Source organism: Perissodus microlepis, chromosome 12 (genome assembly GCF_051167445.1).
Source record: "Perissodus microlepis isolate ML-2025 ecotype Zambia chromosome 12, ASM5116744v1, whole genome shotgun sequence".
Taxonomy (NCBI): domain Eukaryota; kingdom Metazoa; phylum Chordata; class Actinopteri; order Cichliformes; family Cichlidae; genus Perissodus; species Perissodus microlepis.
Window position 1 is genome coordinate 3,678,304 of NC_140472.1, and position 24,627 is coordinate 3,702,930.

At 40.4% G+C, this 24,627-nt stretch overlaps 4 protein-coding genes across 4 annotated transcripts; 2 read left to right on the forward strand and 2 right to left on the reverse strand.

Moving 5' to 3' along the window:
* Positions 1-386: 386 nt before the first annotated feature.
* Positions 387-7,290, reverse strand: rnf10 (ring finger protein 10). The gene is made up of 17 exons (XM_084945194.1): positions 6,723-7,290; positions 5,902-6,086; positions 5,583-5,788; positions 5,410-5,500; positions 5,122-5,306; positions 4,698-4,834; positions 4,433-4,587; positions 4,076-4,201; positions 3,712-3,952; positions 3,469-3,602; positions 3,255-3,372; positions 3,073-3,174; positions 2,852-2,989; positions 2,629-2,714; positions 2,486-2,543; positions 1,757-1,921; positions 387-1,637 (listed from the first exon to the last, which is right to left on the reverse strand). The coding sequence occupies exons 1-17, from the start codon at positions 6,883-6,885 to the stop codon at positions 1,564-1,566; spliced, it is 2,364 nt and encodes a 787-aa protein (XP_084801320.1). The 5' UTR covers positions 6,886-7,290; the 3' UTR covers positions 387-1,563.
* A 3,286-nt stretch (positions 7,291-10,576) lies between these two features.
* On the reverse strand, positions 10,577-14,430 carry pop5 (POP5 homolog, ribonuclease P/MRP subunit). Its single transcript, XM_084945198.1, has 6 exons — positions 14,322-14,430; positions 13,895-13,983; positions 13,676-13,818; positions 13,251-13,400; positions 11,397-11,480; positions 10,577-11,140 (listed from the first exon to the last, which is right to left on the reverse strand). The coding sequence occupies exons 2-6, from the start codon at positions 13,912-13,914 to the stop codon at positions 11,031-11,033; spliced, it is 507 nt and encodes a 168-aa protein (XP_084801324.1). The 5' UTR covers positions 13,915-13,983; positions 14,322-14,430; the 3' UTR covers positions 10,577-11,030.
* On the forward strand, positions 14,394-20,231 carry unc119b (unc-119 lipid binding chaperone B). Its single transcript, XM_084945196.1, has 5 exons — positions 14,394-14,628; positions 17,067-17,180; positions 17,675-17,783; positions 17,877-18,049; positions 18,134-20,231. The coding sequence occupies exons 1-5, from the start codon at positions 14,394-14,396 to the stop codon at positions 18,244-18,246; spliced, it is 744 nt and encodes a 247-aa protein (XP_084801322.1). The 3' UTR covers positions 18,247-20,231.
* Positions 20,232-21,406: 1,175 nt separating this feature from the next.
* On the forward strand, positions 21,407-24,383 carry c12h12orf43 (chromosome 12 C12orf43 homolog). Its single transcript, XM_084947116.1, has 6 exons — positions 21,407-21,550; positions 21,854-21,884; positions 23,446-23,544; positions 23,647-23,732; positions 23,818-23,905; positions 24,000-24,383. The coding sequence occupies exons 1-6, from the start codon at positions 21,421-21,423 to the stop codon at positions 24,346-24,348; spliced, it is 783 nt and encodes a 260-aa protein (XP_084803242.1). The 5' UTR covers positions 21,407-21,420; the 3' UTR covers positions 24,349-24,383.
* The last annotated feature ends 244 nt before the right edge of the window (positions 24,384-24,627 follow it).

The following is a 24,627-nucleotide window of genomic DNA, read 5'->3' on the forward strand; positions in this document are numbered from 1 at the left end:
TTATGGCATTAATTACCCACTCCCATGTTTAAAATGACAAACCATCAGTTTGTTTGTTTGTTTGTTTTAAAAAGGCTGACTGGTTATTTTCTGTTTGAATGGCGACACCTATTTGAATAAAGAAATCTGCATAATTCATGAACTTCAGATGCATTAATTTGATCTCAGACTACATTCTTAACCAAGCTTTGACTGCAGTCAGTATACAAAAACAGTGTCTGAAATAACTTACATTTTATTACACAGATCAGGTGGACTAAGACTGCCCTCTTGTGGAGAAAAAAAGGTGCTGCGTTAATAAGATCGTGTGAACTGACCTAATTTGATAGTCACCTTCAGAGTTTCACTTTGCCAGACATGGGTAAAGAAGTGTATCAAACAACCAGTTCTTTGATTGTGCATCTTTTTTATTATTATTTGCAACAGACTAGTTATGCTTACCAGTCTATAAACTTGCACAAAATTAAAGGTGAATTAAAGAACCCTCGAAAAAAAAAAAAAAGGGAAAAAAAAAAAAAAAAAATCAAATCCACTTGTTCTCATTTCACCAGCACTCATTAAGCCAGTAATTCTCTAACTTCACACATTTCCAACACTGAAATAAAAGTTGGGGAAATAATGTTAAAAGTGAGTAAACATCCTACAACAGAAGATGAAATTAAGAAGAAACTGAATGACAAGAAAAGTTCTATTCATGTTTATCCAGGCAGAATATATCAAGAGTCCTGTTGAACCTACAGAACTAATATCTTTTACACAATACTGTGTTTTCACTTCCTGACATTAGAACTTAATGTGTAGGCATAATGTTGGCATTACCAAATACTAGGGCTTTGACTCTGGCAATCCAACAAATCTATACATATGAAGAGCTAGCCCAAGACTGACCTGTGATAAACACTGAACGATTTACTCACTTGCTGCCTTCTGTATTTAAGTTCCAGACTGATAATGTGTAGGTGCTGAGTATCCTGGAAAGTTTTAAAGGTGTAACGTACCTGCAGCTGGCTGACTGCTATTCTAGTATGAAGCACCCTCAAATTACCCTGTCTATATTAGTAATGGGTCTAATGGCTTGCACATGCATACATCTTGGGTACACGTTGCACTCTTAGCACCGCATGTGTGAACACACATACTCAGGCAGCCAACTTGTGATTGGATCACCAAAAACACATGTTAATGCCATGAACAAGGACAAAGATGCAACACTATGGGGCAGTTTCCTACAATAGACCCCATGATGCACTCAAGTACATGGAACTTACATAAGCCTGAAGCATGTGTAATACTTAGAATGTTAACTAAAATTGACTCATAAGGCTTTCATTGTGACACGAGCATGATGGTGCAAAGCTTTGGCCTTGTTGTACAACAGAAATGCAAGTTAAACCGATGGAAAGACAAACAGCTCGAACAGGTGATGAAGCCAGTGGAACAATGTTTGAAGCAGCATGAACTCAAATCCTTTTCCATAGCTTATAGTTCCAGAAAGATCTGCGTGAAACTGAAAACACAAGCAGTGGGGGAGAAACAATATGATTAAATGAACTTCAGTGTTGTCTACTTTGTGTGAACCATGGATGTGCTGAACAGAAGCTTCTGCTTTTTCTTCTTCTTTTTTCCTCCTTTTTCATCTGAAAGAGAAAAAGTCCCAGACGGGAGTGAGCGTGTGATCGTTTCTGAACAAACAATGAGTCTAGTCAGAAATATCAGGCTTCAGCTAAGTAGATGTGAGGGATCAGAGGTTCCTGACCTGGTTCAACCACAGGTTGTTGAGAAGAAACTGGACCACTGTCCAACTGCATAAGTGCCTTCCCTAAAGCCTGACTGAAGGAGTTCTGAAAGTTGGGCACTGGGACACGGTCTGAGCCGTCGCTCTCGCCATCGCTGTCCGCTGCTGGGGGAGCGAGCAGCTTATCTGCATGGTACAAGGCACAACATTGAGTTCAGGAAGCCTCTGGGTGTTGCAGTTCCAAAAACTGGTTTTACCAGAAATGCACAATAACACACAAAGCTTTGCTTATTTTCACCCACTCGGTACATGCAATTTGTAACAACTGATATAACCACATAGACAGGAAGCACAAACATAGAAATGATGAGGCTGGGGTTTTATTCTGAGTCAAGGTTCAATATATCAGATTTTACTCTTATGACAAGTTGGGTTTAAATAAAGTAGCAAAAACTGTGTGACTCTATTATTCCACCTTGTAAGCGGATGTAGGCAGACAAACCCTTTGATGACAACATGGGTATATTATCTGGCTCTTTGCTCAAGTATTATCAGTTTATGAAGCAGACTAAAACTGCTCCCCATAAATACAAGCTTACTGCTGTAGCTACTATCACGAGCCAACCAGGCACCTCTAATCAATTTCATTTTAACAGGAATTGACATTTTAACTGTGAGATTTCACATTATTCACATTTACAGCTTAACTGTAACAAACAAGGCACCATAACATCTACACTCCTGCATTACCTTTCTTTGGAGTGATCCTGGGCCCAGCATCAGCTCTTGCTTTCCCATCTCTTAGCATCTACACAGGAAACAGTGTTATTAAAGCACTGCTGAGCTATGCCAACACTTAAGTCACAAAGAATACTGTTCCCACACACACACACCTGTGCAAAGGACATGCAGTGAGACTCATCCTCCACACTACCCACGACAGGTGACGGCGTATTCAGACTTGGGAATTTCATTCCATCTGAATTGACAGACGTTTAAAAAAGAAAAGAAAAAAAAAAATTATGTGTGTCATGGCGTTTATCACCAAAAGCCACACAGGCAGCTGACAGGAGGAAACTCTTATCAAAAAATGGCAGATGGAAGGGGTGATCTTACCAGAGGAAGGGCTGCTGCTGAGGGGCGAAGGAGGCGCAAAGGTGAAGTCAGGCTGGATCGGGGGGCTGCTGTTGTGAGGTGGAGAGCCGAATGCTGGGAAATGCTGAAGGTTCTCCAGTCCAATATGCACCTCAGGATCTGGGGAATGAAAATGCAAGTACTATGGACCTCAATTTCAAAATATGAGGTATATAAAAGGTGTAATTTTCAGGTATACTTACATTTACCCTGCTTCTTGTTCTCCTCAATCTCAATTCGCTTCTCTCTGCGTTTCTCATCTCTCGCCTTCTTCTGCCTCAGGCGTTTTCTTTTCTCCAAGTCATCTAAAGGTTTAAAGGACAATTTATTTCATCTGAGAAACCTTTACAGTAAAACCCTTAAAAAACGTTTTAAGTGTTCTAACCTGCAAACATGTCCAGAGTTTCCTGGGACAGGACTGGTGGTTGCAGTGCTAGCTCACAGATGCTGAACTCGCACGTGAGTGGCAGATGAGCCAGATAGCGATGCCGGCGGCGGATCTCCTGCAAGAAGGGGGATAAATAAACTAAATGTGTTGACTTCAATCAAAACTACATTAAACAACAACGTCACAGTCTTTTGTTTCTTTGTTTGCTGACCTCTGTGACTGTCTGCCCCACTATCTCCACCACTGTGGCGGTGAAGGATTCAGGACTGGCCTCCAAGCTGCCGTATTCACGTAGCAGGCAGCGCACGTTCACGGGATGCAGGAACATCTGCTGGCAGTCGTCAGCTTGATGGAGAAAAATGGAAAGCAGGAAAAAAAATAGGGATGAGGAAATTTTACATATTACGGCAGGAATTTTATCCTGGGTAGATGGGTGGAGCAGAGGATCACCAACCTTGGTAGAAATAGTAATAAGGTCCGGGCACCACACTGGCTGAGGGCCGGCTTGACTCTGCCTGGATGGCCGGGCTCTCCTCTTCGAGCTGGAGCTCTGAGGTGGAATCCCCTGTAGCTGCAGGAGGCTCCTCCAGCACACTCTCTAGAATGGCTTCGGGAAAGCCTGACAGCTCTGCATCAGCATCTTCCGGAAACTCTGCCACCTCGTCATCAAATGCTGAGGCGTACTGCAGCACAGGCTAAAGATGAAACAAGACAGAGGCGATAAAAAACCATAACCAGGAACATGCAAATAGGATTCATTTGATCCCATCACCAGAGATACAACAATGTGAAAAAGGGTAAAGGAGGTTTAGACTCACCTTGGCACTGCTGATGTTAGTCACCCCTTCTTCCACAGGAGAAGAAGGTTCTTTCATAGTCAGAGAGGACAAGTCGAGGCTGTCTGCATTCTCCTTCTGCTGCTCCAGAAGCTTTTCCTCTTGCTCCTAATCACAAACACATACAGATAAAGACATCATCAGTTAACTGCTTATTTGGCTTCCTTAGACAAAACAAACAAAAAAACAAAACACCCAAGAGAAAATGGATTTAGCGGCATAGCAAAAAAACTTTTATTCATACAAATTAAATGCGCTTATTTCACTTTATTTGTCTATTGCATTATTTATGTCTATGTTGTTATGTCTTAGTTGCCAAAGATGTGCACGTAGCTTTACCTGTAAAAGACAAAGGGCGCTCTGGATGAAGCACCCTTGAGCGTCCTCTTCCTGGCTAAGCTGAGCCTGAAGAATTCCCTTCTCCTCTGCCACCAGGTTCAGGACCTGTGCCGGGGAGGTCAGCAGCAGCTTGGAATATGGACTCAAACATGCATCTATAAAATAAATGTGAACAGAGTTTAAAAGTACTTTTAAACTTATATGAAGTCTTATATGAATTTAAAAGTGAAAAATGATCTTGTCCGTAAAACTGGCACAGACTTGCCTCCAAAACGAACAGGCTCCTCCACCTTCACCCACTGAGAGCTAGGCAGGGCCACCAGAGCCCCCTTCTCTCTTCGCATCAAACGCATGGTGATCTTGTCACCAGCCACATACTGTCTGGTCTCCATAGCAACCACACTGCAACAACACAAGCAAGTGGTTAAAAACCAAACAAACCGAAAAACCCTGCGCAAACTAAATTAACCTGTTTTAATATCTCCATGTAGCAGGAGAACTTGTGAGGGCACAGGGCTCACAGGTGCAAGACGGGGACAGGCGGCTGTTTGTAAGCAAGCAGCAAAGAACTAATTTGTATATACTAAGAATTATGATGTCTAAATGAGCCATGGGGGGAAAAAAAAAAAAAAAAGTAACTCCTCTTCTCCTTTAGACAGATAGCAATGTTTTGCTTCCTTCTTATTTACCTCTTCAGGTCAGCTGTGTGCACTGCCTCATAGCAGATGGGGCACTTGGACCAGCTCTTGTCACTAAGAGACAGGTAGTGCAGCATGCACGGCCAGCAGAAGATGTGTCCACACCGGGTGATGCGGGCTGCCACAGGAGGGTACAGGCAGATGGGGCACGATGGCACCTCGTGGCTATAGATGCGCTGCAGAATGAGCAGAAATGGTTTGTCAAGACACATGCTTTCATTTGATTAAATATAGGTAGTTAAGTAAACACTTCCCGTCAAAACGCGGAGGATAACTCACCACTTGTTGCACACAGTCCCAGTTGACCAGAGTGTCTGGATCAGTGAAGTGAGCCTTGTAATCCTGGTCATCAGTCACCACAAACTGACAACTGCAACACACACACAGGTGAGACGAATCCCAAACATCGAGTCTCTGCATTCAGAATCATTTTCGTTTGGGAGGCCGCTTACTTGGCCTGCAGAAAAAGCTCCTTGTTGAAGGGCTTGTGCTTGTGGCCCCATTTGTTTCGACGGCCCCAACAGGAGTGGCCTCCGTCTCCGACGCCACCGTTACCTCCACGGGGTTCAAAAGTGAAGTTCAGCAGGTGGTTCAGGCTTATTTTTTTCGGTCCTGCCAACTGAGCCGGGCTGAACTCGGCCCGGCGCGTCTCTGCTACCTGGTGACATGAGGATTGATCGCAATTGACCAAATGAATGTCAACAAGCAACTGCTGAAGTTTTCTCACCGCTAAATGAGGTCAGTACAACATCAGCCTTTGGAAACACGCACCTCCTCACGTCGTCCTCCACCTGTAACTCCATACTGTCGTCCTCCACCTCTCTGAGGGGGTCTCTTGTCAAAATTCTTGCTTTTCTGTGAATTGGTGCGGCGAGGGCCGGGGAAACTGTCGGCTTTAGGAAAGGAGGGCTCACGCTTGCGGCTGTAACGCTTGGAGCCTCCATTATTTTTACCTTCTGAAATCAAAAAAAAAAAAAAAAAAAAAAAAAAGCCTTAGGGGGGAAACATTTATAAACATCACAATTCAAGCTGATTTGTAATGTGAAAGACCCGATGTCTAAAAACAGTAGATTAAGCCTCCTGTAATTGGGTCTGTAGGTAAAAACTAAGCCTTTTGCACATTTCGACCCCATATAAAGAAAGTGCAAATACAGTTTCTTACAGAGCTCAATGGTGTTTGTTTAGGGCACATCTTAATTCGTGTGTTTTGGATTTTCAGTGCATTTTTTTCAGGATTTAGCAAACAAAATACCAGTTTTCATGCATCTGAAAACACGCGTTTTGTGAAAACTACACAACTAAATATTTATTTACGTACATTAGTAGCTTTTGATTGGTAGCGGAAATGTGTCATCATGTCATAAAAAAATAAGTAAAACAATGCTGGATGGAAATATCGGGTACTTTTGTGACAGCTGGTGGGTCAAATGTTTTGACAGCTACGTCAGGTCCTTAGCCATACAAGGTAAACAACCTCTGCAGTACGGCTAGGCCCCAACAGGCCACAGGGCAATGGGTGTTTAGCTATAAGAGCACACAATGTGTTTGGCAACCTCATGTGATATTTATGCCATTTCCTGATATGTGTTCACCTGTTTTGGGTTTAGATTCGCTCGTTGCCGGGCCTGTGGAGCTGGAACGGGGCGGAACCTTGGTGCTGCTGCTGCTGTTGGGGTTTTTCTCCATGTTTGTCTCCGTGCAGTGAGCGGTGTTGAGGCCGAGCTCCGGGCAGAGAGCCGCCGAGCTCTCTAGCATAAAACGGAAAAACGGAGAAGGAAAGCGGGCTGCAGTGAGTGCGGGTCAGGCGACGAAGGCCCTGATTCATTTCTGTCAAACGCGGAGACCCCATCACGGCGACATCTTGACTATAAAACAAACCCGAGAAAAAAATAAGAGACACGGTTTCGGCGTCTCAAGTTATCGGAGCAGTTGGAAGTGAGGACGAAAAATCGTCACGCGGGGCCAAGACCCCCCGAATTTAGGATTTTTTCTCGCTAAGGGAAACAATATGCCCTTAACAAGGCGATAAATGTTTTCCAAAAGCTGGAAAACCTAAAAATTCCGAGATTTTAGCCAAAAAAAAAAATCCTTCAAAACGAGCTTGCACTAATGGCGACGGGTCGCCAGACAGGAACCTGAGAGACCCGGATGTTTCTTGTACTGCCTGCCGATTTGTTTAATAGTGATGTGTCGGTCGCGAACGAAACGGCTCTTAGAGCCGCCTCTTTGAAGTGAACGACAAGACCCGGGAGCCATGGGGGTTTTTTTCTTTCTCTCACCCTCTCTCTTGCCCTTTTTTCCGCTTCACTCCGCACGCGAGGCTTGTGCTTTGCGCTGGGAAGAGGGGGGAGAGGCGGTAGTTGCACTCGCAGTAGCACAGGAACAGAGCCAGAGAGAAAGAGAGCCAGGGACAACAATGTCACATTAGAAAGGTATAATAATCATCCACAACTATTTTCATTTGCAGATGATAAAGGATTCAGAAAGTTTATTCATGCAGGCCCATATGACAGAGAATGTGCATCTTCTTTTTGTTTTCATATTTTAATTTATATTTAATTGTGTTGTGTTTTGTGTTGTTTCACTTTAAATTTGTTTAAAAGGAAAAAGCTGAAAATTTAAATAGTTAAAAGTTTAAATTGTGAATAGTTGGGTTTTGTATTATATGATTTATTTATTACATTTTATGTGGAGTGAATAAATAAAATTATATTTACGGTGGCCCCTAGAGACAAAGCACATACAAACTCCAAAACATGTATAAACTCCAAAACACGTACAAACTCCAAAGCACGTACAAACCCCGAAGCACGTACAGACTCCAAAACACGTACAAAACACAACAGAAGTTCTCCAGGATGCTAGGGGCAGTGTTGAGCTTTTGTTACCTAGTGGCTACATAAGCCAGGAAGTACCAACGACTGGATTTGGTGTGTGGTAGTAACAGGTAAATGAACATTTTTTTTTTAAATTATTTGAATATATATGAGTGCTTGTGTATAAATACACAAACAATACACACATGCTTTCAATTGTGTAATTTAAGTGATCTAGGTAGCTCTGTTTTGGAAATTCAGTTAACGCTAGAAATGTGTTTTGGAGTTTGTACTTGCTTTGGAGTTTGTACGTGCTTTGTCTCTAGGGGCCACTGTATATATTTATATATAAACATATATAAATAAAACCACAGGGGTTTTTTTACATTAGGAATTCATTTTGTGCACAACTTTATATTGTTGTTAATAATAAATTAATTAAAGCAACAAAACAACTTGAAGAGCCAGTTGGGAGCCAAAAGAGCCGGTTCTCTAAAAAGAGCCGGAAATCCCATCACTATTGTTTAGTAAAGAGGCCCGTGCGAGGGATCATGGGAGACGTAGTAATAACGTCCATGTCAGATTAGGATTAGTTTATTGGATTTGGGGTGATAAAACAAGTTTAGTATACTTTTGTTTTCTTCATACTTAGTGTTTTTTAAATAGTTTGTTTGTTTTGGGTTCTTTTTTTTTTTTAATGGAGTCAGCTGGAGTAGCTGAGCCAGATGGCGTAAATAATTGGTGTTACCTTTATACTGGGCCTTGGTGCAGACCCTCAATTTAACTAGGGCCTCAAACTAGCCATAGCCTTTGTTTCTGCCCCTCTCCAAAAAAGTTAAATTTTAAAATGAAGACACATTCACCAAGTACAATAAACCAGAACCCAAAAACATTACCCAAATGCCTGTCTGAAAAGTTTAGTTTAAGTGTTTAATGCCACAAAGTTTTGGCATTAAGATTTTCAATGTACAAAACCCTTCTAATTTTCAGATGGGTACATGGGATCACAGGAACACCTTGTCTACAAATCCCCTGTGCAGCTTGGATACTGCACAGGGGTAAAAGTGGGGGCCTCACCTCATAAGACCATAAATGTAGAAACTAAGATTTAGGAAACAATAAGTTAATTTTATAAGTCATGGTCAGTTTTGGAGTTGGATATTTAGCCCAGGCTTGTTCACTGGTTAATGACTTACCAGTTACAAGGCATTAGCCTAACAGCATGCTCCGTCCACAGTTTGCATTCAGCCCCAGCCCTCGCTCTTCAAAACACTAAGATGACCTTTGCGCTGCTGAAATTGCAGCTACTAGAACACAGAACACACACCAAGAATACCTGTTCAGTCTAGTCTTCGTGTTTTTTTCATCAGGCAATGGAAACTTTTATTTTTTAAATAGATCCAGTTTTAAGCTTCAGAGCTCTAACTTGCAGCCGTCACCTTCGAAATAAACAGCAGGACAGAGAGCGTACTCAGGATCAAAATAATTAACTCAAATGAAAATGTTTAACCTCCTAAGACCTGAACTCTTCCACGGCATGCATTTTTAATTTCTCTTTGATATTTGGGCTGATTGGGACCTGATGAATGTAAAAACAAAGAATTACCAGATTTTTTTTTTACCTAATTTTTGTTTCTAAGAAAAATAAGAGCCACATATGAGGATATTCGTTTAAAATTTCGATAGAACAGTAGCAATATAATGTCCTCGTAAGTGGATATCAGGCCCTTGTGGAGCAAAATTGAGTATTTTGGTCTAAGTAACCCAAAATGTGATGTCCACATATGTGGACGCCAGGTCCTAGGACAGGGGTAGGCAACTCCAGGCCTCAAGTGCCGGTGTCCTGCAGGTTTTAGATGTGTCCTTGATCCAACACAGCTGATTCAAATGGCTAAATTACCTCCTCAACATGTCTTGAAGTTCTCCAGAGGCCTGGGAATGAACTAATCATTTGATTCAGGTGTGTTGACCCAGGGTGAGATCTAAATCCTGCAGGACACCGGCATTCGAGGCCTGGCGTTGCCTACCCCTGTCCTAGGAGGTTAATCTAGCTCTCTGTGCACTAAATTTCAAACCTAACAATTTTCTGCAGCATTAAGCTCATTGTTTTTTCAAGTCTTGTATTTTACTGTATTTTTCATGATCTTTTACATTTTATCACTATTTTTTCCCCATCATCATCTGACCACATCTCTTTTTAGAATAGGCGGCGCTCACAGGGATCATTTTGTGCACCGTCACGACACATCGAATGCACCTTTTTCTTTTAGTGTGCACAGAGACCGAGGCAGAAAACTCACCTTAACCTAGACAGCTGATAGCCATCATTGTGATACCCGATCTCTTCCACTGCGGTTTTTAGTTTTGTTAACCCAGCTAATGCAAAGCATTGTGTTGAACTTTTGTAGTATAGCTTTCTGGACGTCACTAATCAATGGGTGATGTCATGATTTACATACAGCCTGCTGTATGTATCTGTATCCATCATTTTGTATACGTACTACAGAACATCTTTCTATATAATGAATGGTATATTCTTAATAAAATTATGAAAGTGCGTATTTGATTGCCTATATGACCCAGATGGTCTATGTGAGCATGTGAAGTACATGGAACAGCATCACAAACACTGTATCTTCAAACCGTGGCTTTAATTTACAAATATGACAAAAAAGGAACCAATACAAATTAAATACACAAAATTAAATGCCTGACTCTTCAGAAGGAGAGCATAGTACTGTGTCGCACTGTGTATATGCAGTTTTATTTAACTATCTAACTTATGATCATGTGATCAAACACATGACTTTGCTGATGAAAGACACTCAAGACAGTCCATCAGACCACTCTGCAACCCAAAGTTATCCATGTAAACCGTCCCTCCAGTGCAGAGAATTATCTAAAGAAGGAGGTGGAGCGGTTAAAAGTAACAAAAGCACTGAGAACCTGCTGCAAGGTATTCTTGCAGTTGTGAATCTATTTCTTCAAATGCTTCATACAGACTTCTCTTTCAGTCACAACAAAAAACAAGCACAACCAGGCATCCTACTTGAACCTGAGCACAGGCCCCAGCATGTGGTCAAGTCACTCCTCTTCTTCCTCTTCCTCCTCACTCTCTGAATCCTCTTCAAATGCTTCCTTGCTTTCTGTTAGGGAACAGCTTAGAATTGCTTTGCGAACCTGCTGTTTTTCTTCTGCAAATGAAAAGAGAAGAACTCAGTCAAATTGCATTTTTCTTTGTTCACTTTGTGTTTGTTGTCCCAAGATCAAATGTTTGTTGTCTTCAGTGAACTACAAGATCTACAACTGAAGAGCTTAATCACATCCTATATAATTTAAGACGAAAGTTAAAATGTAGAACATTACAACTTTATGAGGATAATATTAGTGTAGTGTTAAGAAACACACTGACCAAAACTGCAAAATTTAGTGTTCAAATCAATTCTTTACCTTCGCTTTTACATTTAGGAAGCATTCGATGGAGCTGCTGGGTGTTGTATCGGATCAGAAACTTCTGACATGTTCTAATTGTCCCTGAAACAAACAAAAAACTCACCTTAAATTATATGTAGTTAAAATGTATGGCTCTGTGCAAAAGTCTTGAGCAACCCCTAATTTCTTTCTATTTCCTTCCAAGGAGCCAGACCTCCTTATAATTGTTTAAAATCATCTTGAGCAATAATTTTCCAGGCTTTCTGAAGGTCTTTCAAAGTTTTTTGTTGTTGGCTTTTCTTGGTTGCTTTTTCACTTATTGTGAATTCAGTCTTTCTACCTGACCATTTTCAGAGCAATGCTTATTTATTTCTTAACCCCGACTGATGATTCATTCAAGTATTAAAAAAAAAAAAAGCACTTGTGGTGGGGCGTGGTCTGCGGGGCCGTGCGGACGCACCTGCATGGTATCCGCAATCATACCTGCCGAGTTTAAAACATGGGGAATTGGGGTTTGTTGTGAGTTTTTGTGGTGTGATGCATGTATGGCTGACAGCCGAGAGCTGCAGCTGGAATGAATAAAATGGCTCAAAACTGTGATCTCTGGACCCGCCGTGTCTCATTCACACCACAGCACTTAACTCAAGGTATGCACCAGTGGCGTACACATAAATGTTAACTTAGCAAAGAACCAGTTTTAAACTGTACATAATTTGCTTCCACTTCTTCTGTTTAATCTATGAAAAAATACCAAAGATAACACAATGTGACGGGTGGGAAATAGTATTTTTTTCCACTAAGAGGACGATTCCCAAAGAGTTGTAAGATGGAAACTAGGTATATCTCAGCAAGGTCTGCAGTCCATTGTTAAAAAAAACAGAACTGGAGAAGTGGATGACAAAAAAAGGAAGTGGCACACCTAAAAGACTATCTACAGCAGATGAACTATCTGCAGTATATGAAAGTCATGTCCTTAAGAAATAGTAAAAAAAATCCAGCAAAGACCTCACACAGAATCTGAAAGATGCATCTGAACCTTCAGCTGATGCACCTACTGTTCACTGCCTCATTAGAAATGATCTAAGTGGAAGAGTGGCTGTCAAGAAGCCGTTCTTAAGGAAGGGAAACAACCAGAAGTCTGTCGACTTACACACGAACTGAAAGTCAGTGGCAACAGGTCTTATGGAGTGATGAATCAAACGTAGATTTTTTCCCCCCAAACTGTCTTCAATAAGTATAGAGGAGGTTAGGAGAGGGGTACAACAGTGAGTGTCTACAGCCATCTGTAAAACATGATGGCGTCTCTATCTTGGTTTGTGGTGTGAGGGATCTTCTGAACACAGGAGATTAAGCATTAGATTTTGATAAACCATGCAATACCATCTGGAAAGTGTCTTCCTCGTGATCAACGATCTCAAACACATTGCCGGTGCAGTAAAAGCATACCTGGATTTAAAAAAAAAAAAAAAGTCATGGACTGACCTCCAGTCAACATCATTGAAGCAGTGTGGGATCACCTTGACAAAGAAAGGAAAAATAGGCAGCCAACAACCAAAGAACAGCTTTGGATGTGCATGAAGAAGCCTGGAGAACTATTCCTGAAGACTACTTAATGAAATGACATTAGATAGTTCAGATTGTGTTGAATAATAAAGGTGGTCAAACCCTGTATTGATTTTCAAACTCATTTGAATTGTACAAACTCTGTTTTTGCCCTATATACAGTATTTAAATTTATGATTGCACACTTTTCAATAAATCAGTGTAACTATTTCAGATTTTTTTTTGAAGAAACAATGAGTGGCTCAACACCTTTGCACAGTACTGTATGTATTTTTCATTCTGAAACATTAGTTTACAGTTTTTTCTTACCTCCTACATGCAAACAGTTTAAAAAGCAGGGAATTTTTTGCCCACGAGTTTCTATACTGGTAATGAAAGGCAATGCAGACCACAGGAGTTTGTAACACCTTTTGGGAAAACGTAGAAATACTATTCCAGTGTGAGCGTTCAGATATTTAACTAAAAGGGGGGAAAAGACAAAAAAAATTAAAAGTCAAACGACATTCCAGCAACATTAGCACGATGTCAAGAAGAATGTCGTCACCCCAGAAGCCAAAGGGCTGGGTCTATTATTATTTCGTTTAATTTTACTTGACCAGCTTCCACAGGCAAACATTACGAACAGCTAAATACATTTTAAAATTAACTTTAGTGCTGATGCTTATTTGAACAACTTTCACTGGTATTTTCAAGTGTTGGTACTTGATCCTTGGAAAGTATCTAAAACTTCTTACCACAAAATCTAATGCTACACATAGCGGCCCCATAGTCCCCATGTGTGCGGGCTACCGCTGCCTTCACTGCCACCATAATTGCTCGGTCGTCGAGCAGCAACAGCTGGCTCCTGTCCGACACGTTGACTTCGCATAGTAAATACCTGCGGCAGAATATGTAGCGTCAGAAACTAGGAGCACACACGCTAGAGGAAACAGTATACGAATAGCACGTTTTACCTCGACTTCAGCCGCACCATCGCTGCTTTACTCTACTTCCGTCAGAACTTCCGTCAACAAAACTCGGACAAGCGCACTAGCGCCACACGCTGGAAAGAAGTATGTAATGTATATTCGACACTTACATGGGATTTACAGATACCAGTCCAACAACACATCCGAACAAAAAAAATTAAAGGGTAATATATTTCAAAAGCGGAAGAACTGGTAGATAGGTGGCTTTCAGAAAAGATAAAACGGTCGTCAAATCAGATCACTCCTGTGTGTTAGAAGTTAAACAACGCAAGCAGCTCATAAGGAAACGGAAAGGCCCGGAAATTAAACCATTCACACCCCTGGGGTAACTATGGCAACCTCCATCGATCTTAGCCAATCACAACCTCGCGTTACCATCTCCCTAACACGTTTCACGCCATCTTGAGATTACCTCCTAGTTTGTTAAATCGCTCCCAAATTCATAGGCTCCGCTCCTCATTTCATTGTTGCCGCGCTGTCCGAAATGAACGGTTCCCGAAACAAACCGTTACAAACAGTCAGCAAGGGCCCGAAGGACGCAGACACCGGCACGGAGAGCAACCACAGGGACAGAAAGAGTGGCGGAGGAATGCTGAAGAAGCTGAAGTCGAGGCGCAGCCAAACGGAGAAGTGGCCTGTGGTCACAGAGGATGAACTCCGGGCTCTAGGAAGAGATATTACCCCGGACCATGTCCTCGGGCTCCGGGCTGTTACGGAAGGTAATGTTATGGCAACTTAAAGTTGCGCATTGCTGAAAGCGGCGAAATTTGATCGCCTAACTAGCTACGCACTATGCTAATTGTGGCTAACGTTAAGAAAAGAAGTTTGAGAGCAGTCGACCAAAGGGTACTTTTTCTAAATGTGTTCATAAGGTAAATACTACATGTGTTACTTTGGTGATTCTGCGAGCACGGGTTCATTGGGGGTTTTGACGAAACTATTTGCAAGGGTGCAAGTAGGACTTTGAAGCCCCAAAGCGAGCATTGTTTAGGGCACCCCACGCTGGCTTGGGGAGGTCAAACAGCTAAAAGCCTATTATTATCTTAACAACTTGTTTTAGTAAGTGTGTTTGGCAGATGCATGTACTGTTGTGTTTCTTCTCATTTCTTCCCAACTGGAGGTGTAGTGACTAAACTTTTAGGTTTAGAATCTTCTACTCACCCACGTTTATTAAGTAAGTTATTATAAAGCACACCGTTTCGGTTCCGACACGGCTGTTAATGAGTTAATGATCAGTTGAACCTTTGTGTTTTGATTTTAGTTTATTATGTGTAAAGTATACACAAGTGGATGATTTCATATTAAGAAAACAAAAACAAAGTGGGAAGTGTAATTACAACACTTTGGCTTTATGTACAGTATGTGAAAACGATATGAAATAATCTTAAATTCTACATATAATGTAGATACTGTACCTGAACAGCAGTAGGTAGAAGTTTACATTTCTCGGGCTGTACTCCTTTTTCACAAAAAGGAGAATCTTACTGAATACATTCAGCTTGGGTTTCCTGCCTTGATTTTTAAAAAAGAAAATTAAGACAAGGCTTCATTAGAACATAAGGAGACAACTCGATCTCTGAGAGGAGCATTTCCTATATTTATGCAGTTTGTTGTTTTGAACAAACTTGTGGAATTATGTATTGATGTGCTTTTTTTTGTTCGTCTTGCAGTTGTTCCACACACTGTAATGCTGTGATATTTTACATTAGTCCTTACTACCAGCTTCCTAAACATAAGGATTCCTCTCCCAGGTCATGTTTTATTTGGAACAAATTCTGAATGTTATGGTGTCTGTTGTGTGTTCATCAATATAAAGGACCAACTTCCCACACAGTTATTTAATGAGTAATTCATTTGGATTGCTGGCTTCTTTCATTTTCTCCCCTAACCGTCATCACCTTCACCCATGTAGTAACCTGCTTGAACCCTCTGCGTCCCTATCCCATGGTTTGTCATCGGACACCCAGTTGACTACAGCTGCAGCTAGTGACTAATGTTGTTTTTTGGCTTTTTTCTCACCCAGACAACAATGACATTACTTCTGCTCTATCTCACTGCCATTGTTTGAACACTAGAACCTTTTTCTATAGCATTAGTCACCATTACTGCAGTTTGCAGGAGCCAGAAAAACAGATACTGAAAGCCTGACTGCTCCTTAAGTGCTGTCTCAGTTCTCTAAGTAAAGGTCAGTCTTTGTGCTCCAAACAGTTGTGTGACTTTCACAAAGTTGTTATATTGAGGTTTTTCAGTTGCGCAACCACATGTCGTTAACATGTTCACTATTTTGGATGTGTGACAATCATGGTGACAATGCAGACTCCAGTCATGATGAGAAAAAATGGTATTCCCTGATCTGTTGCTGGAGGTTGGTGGTAGTATCTGATTAAGTAATTACTAAAGCCCCAGTCACACATACCAAGAGATTGATCATTGAGGCCTTGCAAGAAACGGTCGGATTCTCTCTGAGCTGTAGTAAAACTGAAAAAAGTCCGATCCAAATTGCCTCCAGAGCCACAGCTTTTACTTTGAAATCCAATCATCTCCATTTCCATTTGCGTCATACTTTTACTACTGCTTTGCTAGTAGTTTGCAAGTGTTTGCAGACAAATATGAAAAACGTCAGGCAGCTATGGCAGTCTGCTAGCAACCAAGGCAATCACTAGGAGGTTTTTGGTGCAGCACCTTCTTTGCATCCAATTTAGCAAACATAGCTTGTAATCACATCCAATGAGGTGGATAAATCTCTTAAAATGTGAACATGACATCAAATGAGAAACCTCAATACAGAAGAATTTAAATAAAGGGACCTCTATTTTCTAGTAGTTGTTTGCTAGTTGACGTCTAAGCTCACAAACGGTGAAAACACTAATCTTAATTCTAGGCAATGAGAATGTGCTTTTTTTTTCTCATTAAATTTTTCACCAAATCTTGGCAATCAGCAATGAAATAAAATAACCATTCAAACTGTCACACATCAAAAACTATTTACATTTTTTTTTCTCCAAAAGTCTGTTTACCCCACTCTGGAACAAGGCAAAAGTTACCATCAGTGTTACTAAACACGATCACTTTGACTGCAGAGGGTTAAACTCCCTCACGTTTACTGTATAAGTTGATTGTCTTGGCTTAACTTGCTTTTTTTCCTTCCACATTCCAGACTATCTTTGCAGACCTGAAGATAATATCTACAACATTGACTTCACACGTTTCAAAATCAGAGATCTTGAGACAGGAACAGTGCTCTTTGAAATCGCCAAACCTCCTAACAGCGGTAAGTGATACACTCAAAATTTGCCTGCATGTTACCAAGCTTAAAATTCTTTAAAAATATAGAACACACCTGAATGAATAACAGAAATGATCATACATCCATGCAAACATGTTAAAGCTGTTTAGTTATCATGCATTTAAAAAGATGAATTGTCACCAAGCACGAGAGCTGCAGCCCAGCTGTGTATTGGTATCCTTACTTTTATCTCAAATGTAAATCTATCAAAACACATGAAGTCTAAAAAGAAGGACACACGATTAAGCACTATTGCTTCCCTTTTTCACTAGTAACGCACCCTCTGCATGTATTTAGATTTTTGTTTGTTTCTTTAACATGCCGATTTGATTTGACGCCACCATCTCAAACTGTGCTCATTCAGTTGTATCAGAGCCTTTTGATGGATGATCATAACTTGAAAAGAGACACCCTATGTATATTTCAAGCACTACAGTAAAGCATGTATGCCAGTCAGCTGAATTAGTCTTCTGTGTCAGGACCCGTGGAGAGTGAAGAGGAGGGTGGCGATCCAGACACGAGTGCGGGGCGTTTTGTCAGATACCAGTTTACACCAGCCTTCCTAAAACTCCGCACGGTTGGTGCGACGTGAGTAAATGGACTACAACGGTGTGACTGCATCACGATCAGCCTCGGGTGTCTTTTTAGTTTCTTAATTTGTCTCTTTTCCCTTCTCTGCAGAGTGGAGTTCACAGTGGGTGACCGCCCCATTAACAGCTTCCGTATGATTGAGCGGCATTACTTTCAGGGACGCCTTCTGAAGAATTTCGACTTTGACTTCGGTTTTTGCATTCCTAACAGCTGCAACACATGTGAACACATTTACGAGTTCCCGCAGCTTCCTGACGACCTCAGTAAGTTCTGCTCCTTTTTGTTCATATTATCAGATCTGTATATCTTTATTTCTTAACTGATGGTGTGCCCTTCTCCTTTTCCAGTTCGTCAAATGGTGGCACACCCTTATGAGACCAGATCAGACAGTTTCTACTTTGTGGATAATAAACTCATCATGCACAACAAAGCAGACTATGCCTACAATGGTGGTCTGTAATACCTGAAGGGGGGGTGTGTTTAAAAAGGATGCAGTAGCTCCCAGGAGACCGATTTTCTGGATTGTGCCCCTAAATAAAGGGGGCAGAGACAGAAGTATTCACTCTTTATCGGAATAAAGCACCATAGTTTAAAAAAAGGAACAGAAGCAGGAAAAAACCCCAACCATATCTGCCTTCATATGAAATCATGGATCAATTCATCAGTACCGAACAGAGCTCAGTTTCTGGGACTCCGAGAGAATGTTTAATTCAGTATTTCGCTGTTATATCTGACTGAAACCTTTCTGTTCTCCTTTTGGATTGTCATACATGTGTAATGTAACTGCTTGAACACTTTTGCCTTAATTTCCTGCTGTCTCTGCTGGAAAGGGACAGTTTTGAGTAACACATCTATAGTGGTAACGTCTGTAGACTACGTTAGTTTTTCATTTAATTACTGATGTAACAAGTTTGTTTATTTTTGAGCTGAACTACCTTTTGCAAGTGACAATTGTGTTTCCTTTATGGAAAAACAAGCATTATGTAGGTGTTTCGGTCTTGTTTTATTAATAGATGTAGCATTAGTATTTGTTTGAGTTTGATTCTTCCTCAGATGTGAGTTGAGAGCAGTTGCTACTGTTTGTCAGATATTTAAGCTTGGTGTCCGTTTTATGAAGTACAAGATGACCAGTTTCTTCTTTGGTAGAATATCCCTTAATTCGAAAATGGTCTTCTCCCTTTTCCTGTTTTGTTTTTGTTTGTTTGTTTTTTTTTTAAAAATAATTCCAGGTGTGATGTTCATCCTGCTACAATCGGTTAGATTGTTATAACAAAAGTTTTCCCATGTCTTTGTTCTATGAAAACTCTGGGATAGATCTAGTTACTAGACTTTAAATGTTTTTCTTTTATGTGCCGTCCATGTTTAGAAGTGTTTTTCTGCCTTCTATGTACAATTGCATAGTTCTTTCATCCTTTGTTTATTTGTCACAGCAGTGCTGTGAATCCCACTCTTTAGCAGCGTTTGGCCAAACATGTGGTATACCTATTGAACTGTTAGTACGCTCTTCTCCTTTGAGATTGCCTTCTCAGTTTACTAATGAAATACCACAGTAGCACACAACTTGACAGTACAGAGGGAGGTAACTTGGTAGTTGGATCTATTTTTAATGAGGCACTGGGGTAGATGCAGTCATTGACCTGTTTGACCGATGATACTGGTGACTGTGCAAATTTTAACCCATCTGTATACGAATCATGTCTTTTTCAAATTTTACACCAGTTTTCCAGTGTGCACAATTTCATGTGATGCCAATCCTGCTAGAAGGAATACCTTACTTACTGTGATGCTCTGAATTGCATTATGCTGAAAAGTTGTCTGTAATTTATTCAAAACGTCAGCAGTTAAGAGTTTGAAATTGGGCTCCACTTGCAGAGTGATTTCCAGGCGAAACGTGGATATCTCTTCATAGTTGGGTTTTGTTTGAATTTATGTTACTGAAATGAACACCTGCAAGGCAGGAGATAGTAATGAAACCTTGCAAATGGTTGTTTAAAGTGTATTTGTTAATTTGCATTTCAGTCATGCATACACACATCAGGACTTCTTCCTACTGTACTGTTATTGACTCTATGTGCCTTGAATCCAGTTTTTATTTTTTTCACCTTTAATGTGCAGAAGTCTCCTTTTCCTGTCCACTCGTGGCAGTAAGCTGAAGGGATGTAAAATTGCCTCCTGATGTTCTTTTTCTGTATTCTTGTAGCATTACCTTCTATAACAGGATGATTACAGTGAGGAAGAGTCAGTGACAACACATGCAGTCCGTTAATACCCACAACAAATGGGATATCACATTAGGCACCCTTTTGTCAACTGTGCCCTTTTCTGTTTTTCCTATGTTGGACTTCATGGACTCTTTCTGTCACCAGTTTTTATATTGGCTAAGTTTGCTAATGTTTGTCTTATCCAATTTGTTGTAAATAAATAAAAAAAAAATGGGTGAATGAATGAGATGGAAAGTACTTTATTTATCCTATGTTTTGGAAATTCTTTAAAATTCATATTTTAATAATATCTGACAGATGTCTCTGTGCCAGACAGATGTATTGTGTTACAAGAGATCATAACATGTGGTGGGAAAGTTTAACTGTTTCTGTCCTCTTGGCAGTAGAGCTGAATCAGTCTGTTAGAGAAAGTGCCCATGCGCCGGTAGGTCAGATGCTAAGCCCATCACCATCTCTCTGGTTTTATTCACATTCAGGAGACATTTCCCAGATCACTCTATGAAATCATCAAGTAGTGCTCTGTACTACTCCCCCCTGCTGCCATCACTACTAGAGCTAAACACTGCACAGTCTTTGTAGGTGGCATCACAGGGTTGTACTGAAATATGAGCAATGACAAAGTCCTCTGTGGAGCTCCTATACTGCACATCACCAAATCAGACACAGCACTGCCCAGTCTCACATATCACAACCTCTTGTCAGATTGTCACTAATCCATGCTAGATTACTGATGGTGGATATGCTTACATTTCCTGGAGCTTCTCTTTCTGAGTCGTGTTAATTGCACTTGAGAAATTAAAGGAGCAGGTTTGTCTAAATTGCAGTAAACTCTCTGTATCATGTTGTCGATTTATCCACTACATGATACATGATTAAGTTATATGCAACCTGCAGGGTAAAGTGATGTTTTCACATTTGTTCTGAGGTGTGCCAAGACTAGTCTCTCTCTTTGTCTCAATATAAATGAGTTATAAGGGATGTTGTTTTTCCACCTTGAAACTTGAATATCACATTGTAAGTTTGCTGAACAAAATGCATACAAGGTGATCTGCTTGTGAGACCTGTCCAAGTTAGAGTGACCATGTGTCCTACTTAATGTGGGTCTGCACAGAATTCCCAAATATTGAGACAAAAATAAACACACCTCATAAAACCCCAAACATGCCATGACCCACTGAATAGTTTTGATAGTGACTCTAGGAAAAAGGAAGAAAACAGGACCCAGAAATGTAACTCTGATTTCCATTTGAAAAATAATTTGAAAATAATATTTAACCCTGATTTACCATCGTTTCTTAAAACGGAATGAAAGTAGTGATGAGTCTGAGAACGCTTTGGGGTTTTTTCTCACCTGGGTAACAAAATACATTACCCAGAATCCTCTGCTGAAAACACAACACTAGTAGCTGCACATGTGTTTCATCATGGCGGCCCCCGCTAAAAAGATGGTTGGGGTTTCGGACGACTCCAGCAGCAGTGACGACGAAGTACTTAAAAGATGTCAGGAGGCGGTTTGGGAGACGAAGGCTGTCAAAAGCAAAGGTTAGTGTTTCCCTCTTCTATTTGAACCGAGGGGCCAAGCTAGCATACGTGCACCGGTAGTCGTTCCCAACAGGTACCCCGGAGAAGTTTCCACAATATTTATAGTCCATGCATAAAGAGCTGTCGGTCAGTAACATTTTCTAATGAAATTTATTTAATTGGTTACAAATAAACATTACGGTAAGACTCTAAGAGCATAGCGCAGCTTTAGCTAGCCCCTGAGCTTGCTAAATCAACACAGTGTGCGAGTTTAATCAGCTGCAGTGTAGCTCTGTTAAAGACACTAACTCTCTGTGTTTTAAGATGCGGATGCCAGTGTGAAAGAGTCAAAGCGGTAAGTGTTACCTTTTAAAATATCCATTTACTTCTTTTAGTGTTAAATATCCGTCCAAGTGTGAAAACTGCTTCAATTTCCCAACAGAATACATTGTTGTTCCTTTCACTATTGCACAGGAGGGAAAATGTATGGAAGGTTTAGAGTATTTCCAGATTTGGTTGTTTGACCCACAAAGATGTAACACGCTGTTGTTGTTTCACGCACAAAAGCTCTGTATGTGAACTTTGTGTCTTTCCAATGTGAGCAGTAAATTGTAATGATATTAGATTCAATTAATGTGAAAAAACCCCCCCAGATATACTTAAAATTAGTTTTTGTAAGCTATGACTATCCATCTGTTCTGCAAATTAATCTCGCATTGCGTAATAATAATTTGTTGGTTCAAGTTAATGTTTTTAACTCGAACCAACCCTGATTTCTTTATATTTTGCTTAGAATTGTTTAAAGTAGTCTTGAGCAATAGTTCTTCGGGCTTTTCTGTAGGTCTTTCAGTGTTTCTTTGGACATTGGCTACTTTTTCACTCACTTTTAGTTCAGTCATTGTGCCTGATCATTTTCAAAGGAATGTTGTCTTTCCTTGTTTGTTTGTTGAGCCACTTAACACTGATTAACACAACATTGTGTCTTTAGGCACTTAAATAGCAGCCTGTCACAAAAACACATTACTTGTTACCATTTCTTTAGTTGAAACTATGAAAAATCCCCAAGAAAACAGTTTGGCAGGCACAAAATAATATTTTTACGCCAACAAAGTGATTACTAAAAAGTTATTGGCCAAAAACTTGGCATGGTTCATAGTGTGTCTTTAAAAAATATGAGTAGATGAAACAAATGGAGAACTAAAAATATCTACAACAGATGAACAGTATCTGAAAGTTATGCCCTTTAAAACAGGAAAACATTTAGCAAAGACCTGACCTGAGTGATGCATCTGGCCCCTCTGGTTGATCCATCTGTTGTTCATGAAGCCTTATAACAAATGGTCTCAGTGGAAGTGTGGCTGTCAAGAACCCATGCTAAATTACACAAGAACTGGACTGAAAATCGTTGGCAACAGATCTGATGGAGGGAAGAATCCAAATTTGAATTTTATTGTTCAAATAATTGTTAATATGTACGGAGGAGGTCAGGAGAGAGGTACAGCAGTGAGTGTCTATACAGAGGATTTGGGGGTTTTGGGCAGTGTGTTGGGGATCTTGTCAAAATTGGCAATGAAGTAAAACTTACATAATTAAGAAAACACACAATGGGACACTATCAGTCGTAGATTGAGGCCAGATCATAACATTAGTGAAAGAGTGTGAGAGAATCTTGCAGAAACATCCAAAGAGCTTTAAATGTCCTCCAAGAAGCCTGGAGAAATATTCCTGCAGATTACTGAAAGAAAGGGCAGAAAAAGCTGCCTAAGAGAGTTCAGAGTCAGAGGCTCGAGACTTTTGCAAAAGGCTGTAGATCCTTTATCTCAGTAGGCAAGTACAGAGGTATCTGTTTTTTGTTTTGTTTTTTTATGTCAATGTCAGAAATAAACTGAGCTTCATAAAGTTTTTTTGTATAACAGTCTCGTTGTCGCTGACCATGAACATGATGGCAACGAGCTCCAGGTCACGCCAGGATTCCAGACGCATGTTGCCAGAAAGTTAGGACACTTTCTAGACAGGTAACGACTCTGACTACAAAAAACCCAAAAAAAAAAACCCTTTTGTTTATAATAACTGATAATCATAAGATTATCTTATTAACCATTATATTTGCCTGTCAGTTGTATTTCAGAGATAAAGCCTCAAACTTCATCCTGTTTAGAACCAGCTAAATGTAACAAAGATGATGAGGAGGAGGAGGATGAAGGTAAAGTTTCTGGCTCTTTAAGAAGATTTTGTTTCTATGGGAACTTGTGTTCATCTCTTTAAATCTGACAATTTTCTTCTTCTAGGATTTCGTCTGTTTTCTACATCCGTCCCAGGAAAGAAAGCTGAAGATCCTCCCGCCCCCGTAAGGCGTCGGCCTGCTCCCAGCTCAAGGTTCTTCATCTCTATTAATGTTTTCTTCCTTGTGTTATTGATTCATTTTTATTTCCCCTCCGTATGACATTCTTTCTCTCTCTGCCCGTTTCAGCGACAGCGATGATGAGATGGAAATGAGGCTGAAAGAGGCAGCGGTGTCTGTCAAAGATCTGTTGCCCTCGTTGGTGCTCTCACCCCCTTCGATGGAGTCTCCTTGCTCGGTAAAAATGACAAAGACGAAGAAGAAAGATACAGAGGGAGAAGAGAGCCGCGTTAAGAAGAAGAAGAAGAAGAAGAAGAATCAGGAGGATGGGGAACAGGTGGACTCAGATTCTACTCCTGATGCTCAGAGTAATGGTGAGCTCACAAACTCAGAACAGGAACACATGCAAGTCAAAGTAAAACGGAAAAAGAAGAAGAAGAGGCAAGAAGAAAACGCAGAGGAAGAAGCATTGCACTGATTTTTTTTATTATTTTTTTAAAATGACTTTCTGCCACGGTGAATTCAAAGATTTAAAATATTTTTATTTAAAATATTTTTATTCAAAAGCTGGAATTGGTCTTTACTTTGTCATTAATGATGTTAAAAAAAAAAAAAGTGAAAATATTTCAAGGTGAGTTAAAAAAATGCAGATAATATGCTGATGACAAGTTTCAGATCAGTTTACATTTTGTTTAAATTCTAAAACATTTACAAATATTTTAATAAAAAAAATACACGTCAGTGTTAATCTTCCGTT